This window comes from Chelmon rostratus, chromosome 1, assembly GCF_017976325.1.
Source record: "Chelmon rostratus isolate fCheRos1 chromosome 1, fCheRos1.pri, whole genome shotgun sequence".
Lineage (NCBI taxonomy): Eukaryota > Metazoa > Chordata > Actinopteri > Chaetodontiformes > Chaetodontidae > Chelmon > Chelmon rostratus.
This window is the reverse complement of record NC_055658.1, coordinates 14,085,152-14,092,226: the sequence shown is the minus strand read 5'-3', so window position 1 is coordinate 14,092,226 and position 7,075 is coordinate 14,085,152. Positions and strand designations below refer to the sequence as shown.

The window sequence follows — 7,075 nt, the reverse complement described above, 5'->3', positions numbered from 1 at the left end:
TCCCTCTCAGTACAGACACTCTATGGGTAACAAATCCTCCTTAGCCAAATTTAAAGGATCAGAAAAGTTTGCTTATGTAAAAAAAAGATAAGATGATATTGTTTTCAGATTTTATTAAACTCTTAAATATCAATATCACTGTGAGGCTCTGTAATCCAGAAGAATTTAATCATTGGACTGTGACATGAAGCTCAGACACCACCAAAGCAAACAGGAAGTGTACAAAATCTCACAGCTGAAATGTTCTAAATAAACTGTAAAATGAGAGAAAATGGGCCTAAATATCTTTAAATCCACAATTTAGCTTGTTTTTGCCTCTGGTGATAAGAAACGCAGTGAGTGATGAAGGAAAAGCCTAAATGTGGGATGTTTTTCACTCCAGAAGAAAAAAATACATTCGGTTGCAAGATGCAATCACAATCAGCATCCTACATCATCCACAATCTCAAGATCAGGCAAACGTTGTAAACGGGCAAAAAAGTCATCCTTTAATCTCTAACAGCATAATGAAACCATGAATAGGTGCATTAAAGATGCAATAATGTTCCCTCTAGTGCAGAGAACAGCTAGGGAATCGACTCCATTTCCTAGACATCCTCTCTAGAATTGATTTGTGCGTGTTTCTTTTGAACCACAGCAGATTTACAGGCATGCAGGAGGTGAAAACTCTCCTGTGTTTATTTAAAGTGTTGCAAATCCTGGAAAACGCGGATTCGAATGTGGAATCACCTGCGATGTGGACGACAAGAGTAACAGTCAAGTTCCTGCCACTGAAGGTTTCAAGGCCTGGTGGCTAAAAGCAAGCAAGCCCAATTAAAGCAAAGCTGTTTTCAATTTGTGCTCATCAGAACATCGTTTTCACCCCTCGCTCGCTCCCTCTTTTCTGTCCTGCTCTCAGCTTGTGGAAAAGCTGCTGTAAGTTTCCTCAGTAGTGAAGGTGTCTCCCGCTAAACCGACAAAGAGAAATGAAAGCTGCGGTACGAGCAACACGCAGGATCCCTTCACAAACAAAGAGGAGGGTTCGAGCTCACTCCACTCTCATCTACAGAGCTCATAAAGAGGTTAGAACCACAGCAAAGGCAGTACTGTGTCTGTGGATATGTGGTGTTTAAAGCTTATTTCATGATTTTTAATTTTAAAGTATGGTCAAAAGTCTTTCAGAGTGGCCTGTGAGGGTTGCAGTACTCGGGTTTAAACCCATTTAAAGACTCCTTTGGTCGTCTCTCCTGCAGGGCAGTCCGGCTGGGATGAGGAGTCCAGACTTCCTGAGCAGTCGGCTCTGTTTACCCAAACCGGTCCTGCTCAGACCGGTGAGCTCAGAGGCTTCCCGCCTGTCCAAAACCAACAGACTGAGGGCCATCACTCTGCAGGAGGTCAACGCTGCTGTCACACTCGTACAGCAGAGGATTCGTACGAGAGCTGCTGCGTGACGAGCTGGACTTTTGCAAGAATTGTATTACCTTTATCATGAAAGAGTTTTTAAATGTTATTCTGTTGCCTTTTTTTTTAATACAAGAAGTTTTGCATGGTGATGCAGAGTCAGTAACCTCCAGTCACCTCTAGAAGTAAGTTGCTTATTTATGGAAGATGTCAAATTATGTGTCCAATAAATTCAAGTTGTACAACTGAAATGTCAAAATTTAGGAGAGTGCAGGGACAGATTTTGTTCAAAGTTTTGGGTGCAGATTCCTGATCTGTTCATGCTGGGACAGGTTTGCTTTCTTAAGCTGCATTTCTCAGGTTTTGTGCACTTTAAAAAGCCATTAAATGAATTTTGGGCTAACATGCTTCAGGAGGGCACTCCCTGTCTGGATGGTTTCAGTCTTAGAGTAGACTGACTTTTAATAATTGAGGTAGAAAATGAACTTACTTCCATGTCCAATCAGGTCTTCAGTCAAAACTGCAGATAACTAAAAATAAGATGATGGGAGTGAGCCGGTTTTAAGATGAGCAGCCCTACTGCCTCAAACATAAACTGAGAAGTCAGTTGCTCACATCTGTCCTCACTAGCTGTCCATTTCTGTCCCTCTCATCTCTAGCTTGATATGTCTGGTTCTCCAGAGTTGGGTTGTAAACCAGAGATTCATCACTAGGCTATTTTATTACTTTGTCCACACATGTGGATGTTGTCTCTGGATGAAATGATCCTCTAGCCGCTGCTGAAATACTTCACATACAAGAAACAAATCTGGCATTAAAAATAAAAGAGTAAAGGTTACCTGAAATTATTAGAATTAATTCTGAGGATTACAGTGAAGTACACCAGCTGTCATTGTTATCCTCTAATTACTTGCGGCACAGAGGTGATTAGGACAAGTGAACTGAGTCATGGAGGTGAACACCTGTAAAATCTGTCAGGTGTTTTAAGGTGGTGGAGCAGCGGAGCTGTGGCTTTCAGTTCACCTGGGGCTGCCTCCTCCTCCTCTCTGTGCGCTCCAGTCTCCTCCTGCAGCGTCCAGCGCCGCTCCGGAAAATACCTCGATGCATTTCTACCTTCAACACTAAAACCTTGTCTCAGCAGCCACTTTTAGAGGACGTGCAGCGCGACCTGTGTCTGCAGTTCCAGATGCAAGTTTTCAGCGCGTCACACGGATTGTGTGTCCCATTCATGATTTCCGGATCGCGCGGATACAAGCTGCAGGTAGGAAGCGTGAAAAACACTGAGGACCGACACGCACAGGATGCGTAATATAAGCACGTCGTTTTAAAATATGCCAAGAAAGCGATGCGCAACAACCGGCGTTTTCCCTCTAGTTCCATTTGTTCTGTGCAGATGCCGTTTAGAAGCTGTTTTATTCCAGGCGTTTGTGTTCTGAGGTGTAGAAGCCTGGTTTCCAAGCACATTTGGGTGGAGGTTGGAATAAAGCAGGAAGGAAAACCGCATCGAGCCTGAAGCACCAGTGTTTTGACTTTGTATCTGTTTTGCACAGCTTGATTTCATGCCTGTTCATATATGAATCACTTGATGAACTCATGGACATCATTTTAATGTTGCCACTGGTAAAAGTAAATGACTTGATATACTGCTGGCCATCCAGGGCTGACTTCTCCTCGTCCTTTCAGTGGGAATATGTTGAGGAACATTTGGACCTCTTACCCCTGAGGAAAGGTGTGATGAGTAGTAGATGAGCAGAAATAGGCTGTGTCTCCTCTCTTTAATGAGTGCTGTTTCTCCTGAAAGCTCTTTTAATTTGCTTAGTTTTTCCAGTCCCACTGTTGCTCATGACCTCCCCTGTGTCTTGTTATCTCTCTTGCTATATGTGTGTGTGTGTGTGTGTGTGTGTTTGTGCGTGCATGTTGCCTTGCACATGATTTTATTCAATTACCAGTTTCTTGTGCTGAATTGTAATTTTTCTAAAACACATTGTGACGTGCGTGACGTGTGCGTGCATCCGTGTGTGTGCGCGCCTGCGTGTATTTGTTGCATGTGCTACATCCATGAGCTGTGCATATGTGACTGTGTGAGATATTTATACATGCCTCCTTCTAAATGAACAGCTGGTGTTTTGTCATAGCTATGAAAGCAGCTGTGTTGATCCAGCGTTGGTACTGGCGCTACATGGCCCATCTGAAGATGAGGAGTAGAAATGAAATAAATCATATTCATCTAGGTTCACCACAAACATGAGTTTAGTTAAATTTCAGTATATTAGTGTGATGTTCTTACACTGATGTTTCAGGTATGGGTTCACATAGGAAGTCATGCAGAAGTACAAGGTGCAGTAAAGTCCAGACTCATCATTATTCGGCTTTCATTATGTACAGAGCTCAGCTGCTCATTCTGCAGGCTGTAGCATGTGAATGCTGACTGAAGCCCCCAGTTGTGAACTTGACTCCTTTTTTCACTGTGTGCAGACTCACGGCTGCAAGATCCTCCAGCTGTTTCAGGATGTTTTCAGCCTTCTGCTCATTGCGACAGTCACTGACGATAAGATCCTGATCGTTCACGGTGGGATTTCAGACCAGACCGGCCTGGACTACCTCAGCACCATAGAGAGGCATAAGGTCAGTAAACAAGCAGCCCACCTTCATCCTCCACCCAGACTCTTTTGATTTTGGCCACTAGAGGCCCGGACAAACAATTAGCACTTAACCTGACCGTGTTCCACTGGTCTCTGCTAATTTGATTTCAAATTAAAATGGAAATAAGTTCACAATATACACTGACATCTGAAAATTTTGTTTCAACACCTCTGTCTTCATCAGACTTATACATACCTAAATTAACTTGTATCTAATCAAATCAGATAAAAGGGAAAAGCGTAGCCAGCCTGAAACACTGATGTGACTTAAGGTTGCTGTGACAACACAATTTTCCACTAGGATTAATGAAGTATGACTGACTAGATAACACACTGCAAACCTGGGGCAGGTATTATTCCAGCATAGGAAAAATGTATACAATGCACAGAGATTGGGAGGATCAGGAGGTTAATGGAGGCCCACCACCTCAGTTTTGTTCCAAAGACCCTTAGCAGGTCATTTTGGCCCTGCTCTGTTTGGTTGGATGGGTATCATACACTGGGTTTCTCTGAGCTTTCATGCTGATGTGAGGCTCAGACTGAAATACTATACATTTCATTTGTCAAAGTTGAGTGAATATTCTGTGATTTTAGGAGAAACACTTACTGTACATTACAGCCATTTGATTCAATGTTAATATCAAAAATATTAATTAATGCAGGTTTTAAGAAGCAGGTCCATGCTAAATACATCAGTGCACTTGATTTTTGTGGTCCTTTCTCTGCTCTTTATTCTTTATTTGGATCCCCATTAGCTGCCACTGAGGCAGCAGCTTCTCTTCCAGGGGTCCACGTAAGATATAAACCTCAACATATAAGACGTGTGACTCTTCCAGGTGACAGCCTAGTTTCCCAGATGCAGTTTGGAGGAGCTGGACCTCGGTCAGACCAGCAGACAGATGAAAAGAATGAGATCGAGCGACGGCTCTCGTCCCAGCAGCAGTCGCAGCTACAGCAAGAACCAAACAACCCAGAAGGTCTGACAGCAGCACACAGATGCTTACAGATGTGTGTTGTTATTCAGTCACTGTATAATAAACCTCCTTATTTACAGACCCTCTCTTCTACCCCTTTTTCTGTCGAAAGAGGCGATGCAGGCTCACCCGACAAGACAGCAACGTCTCCACTTCCTTCTCCTCGTCCTTATTTTCCTCGTCTTCCTCCTCTCTCTGCTCTCCCCGAACTCTGTTCTGCCTCAGCCTCGTGCGTACCCGTCTTCTCCAATTGCCTTTCCTGGACTCCCTGTCCTCTGTTCCCCCTCCTTCACCTCCACAACATGAACAAGAAAGGAAACAGGTCAGAGGATTCCCTGGAAAAGAAATTAATATGGTTCAACTCTGCCCTGCTGTGATGTGATGAGCGTTTTTCTCTGCTCTCCTCTCTCCTGCACATAGTGGATATATTGTGGAGTGACCCTAAAACCAAAGAGGGCTGCAGTCCCAACACATTCAGAGGTGGAGGCTGCTACTTCGGCCCTGACGTCACCCGCAGACTGCTGCTCCAACACGGACTCCAGCTCCTCATCAGGTCCCATGAGTGCAGACAGGAGGGATATGAGCTCTGTCAAGGTGGACAGGTAGACGGAATCCAAATGAATTCACGTTTTCCAAAAAGTCTAAACATGAGTCTGGAGGAATAATTCTGCGCGTCTTTGTTTAGGTGATCACCATTTTCTCAGCGTTGAACTATTACGAGGAGGGAAGCAACCGCGGCGTGTACTTCAAAGTGGGTACATGTATGTAATGCAGCAGAAGACCCACAGCTGGGCATGCTAGTACTGAAATGATTAGTTGATTGATGGATTTTGTTCATTCAAAGACAAATAAATGGCAAAAATTTTGGTTTGAATTGATCATTGTGATGGCCATGTTCACTATTTTATGACACTTTATAGACTGAATGATTTTAGATGATTCAAATAAATAATTGAGTGATTAATCAGTGATGACAATAGAAGCTCAATCTTAGTGAATGATCCGTGTTTGCATGTGTGTCTGCAGAGTGCGAGCTACTGAAGGCACCGCTCTCAGGGCCCTGAAGGAGAAGCTGTTCACCCACCGCTCTAAGCTGATGTCGGGCTTCCAGCAGTACGACCAGTACAACACGGGTGCACCTTTCTCACTCTGTTTGCCTCACTTACAGCATGTGTTCACCCAGGCTCACATGGAAAGTTGTTATTTGTAAGCATATCTTTTTTCAGGTAGAGTGTCCGTCAGTGAATGGGCTCAGGTGTTGGAGTCTGTGCTGAGGCTGGAGCTGCCCTGGAGGACACTGCGTCTGCACTTAGCCCGTCTGACACCAGATGGCAGTGTGGAGTATTTACAGCTGTAAATCCAAGCATATGTTGCTCAATTCATGTAGTTTAAACTGAAGACATGTGGTCACAAGGAGCTGCCAACCCTGTGATGAGTGGACAACCCAATTTATTTCCTGTGCCACAGCCGCCCCGTGCTGGCAGAATATAGTCCGAGCCATGAAGGTGCACAGGAGAGTCACCAATAACCCACACAAACCTTGATGAAGGTCCCAGGTCACAGACCAAACACACTCTACCTTCCTCGCTCACAGGCTCTGATGGTCACAGAGCTCGCTGAAGCATCTGCTGCATCTTCCTGCAGAACCACACTCTTGTGGGTGAAATAGGAATGTTTTAGGGAGTCCATTCGGAGTGCTGCTAATTAAGACCATAGCCTCACAGAGCCACTGGCATGGCTAGCATAGGCCCATTCACTGAAACAGTTAGCTCATGACTCTCGCACAGGCTACACGATTTAAAGACTGAGGAAAATCAAAAATGGTCTGTGTAATTTAAACTGCTCTTTTATTCTCAATGAGTTGTCTCTGGTTCAAACACTGGCTGCAGGTGACTAAAATTCTGGCAGTAAATGAGTGAACTCATGCAATAAAGTTTCCTGTGACATTTCTGGGATTATACCCACCAATATTACACCTAAAGTCCCATAAATAAAGTTCTTCTAATTTGAGTTGCTGTAATTTGCAAGTTTGATTCAAAATGTTTAATTACAAGGCCTAAAATTCTACATGCTGTACAG

The 7,075-nt window shown here is 44.0% G+C and overlaps 1 protein-coding gene across 1 annotated transcript; it reads left to right on the top strand.

The window, feature by feature from the left end:
• Nucleotides 1–965: 965 nt before the first annotated feature.
• On the top strand, nt 966–6,353 carry LOC121608477 (serine/threonine-protein phosphatase with EF-hands 1-like). The gene is given in 9 exon segments (XM_041939771.1): nt 966–1,061; nt 1,233–1,394; nt 3,856–4,005; nt 4,871–4,998; nt 5,099–5,318; nt 5,413–5,598; nt 5,682–5,757; nt 5,965–6,129; nt 6,223–6,353. Coding segments are annotated over 9 exon segments (1,314 nt in total).
• Nucleotides 6,354–7,075: the final 722 nt, after the last annotated feature.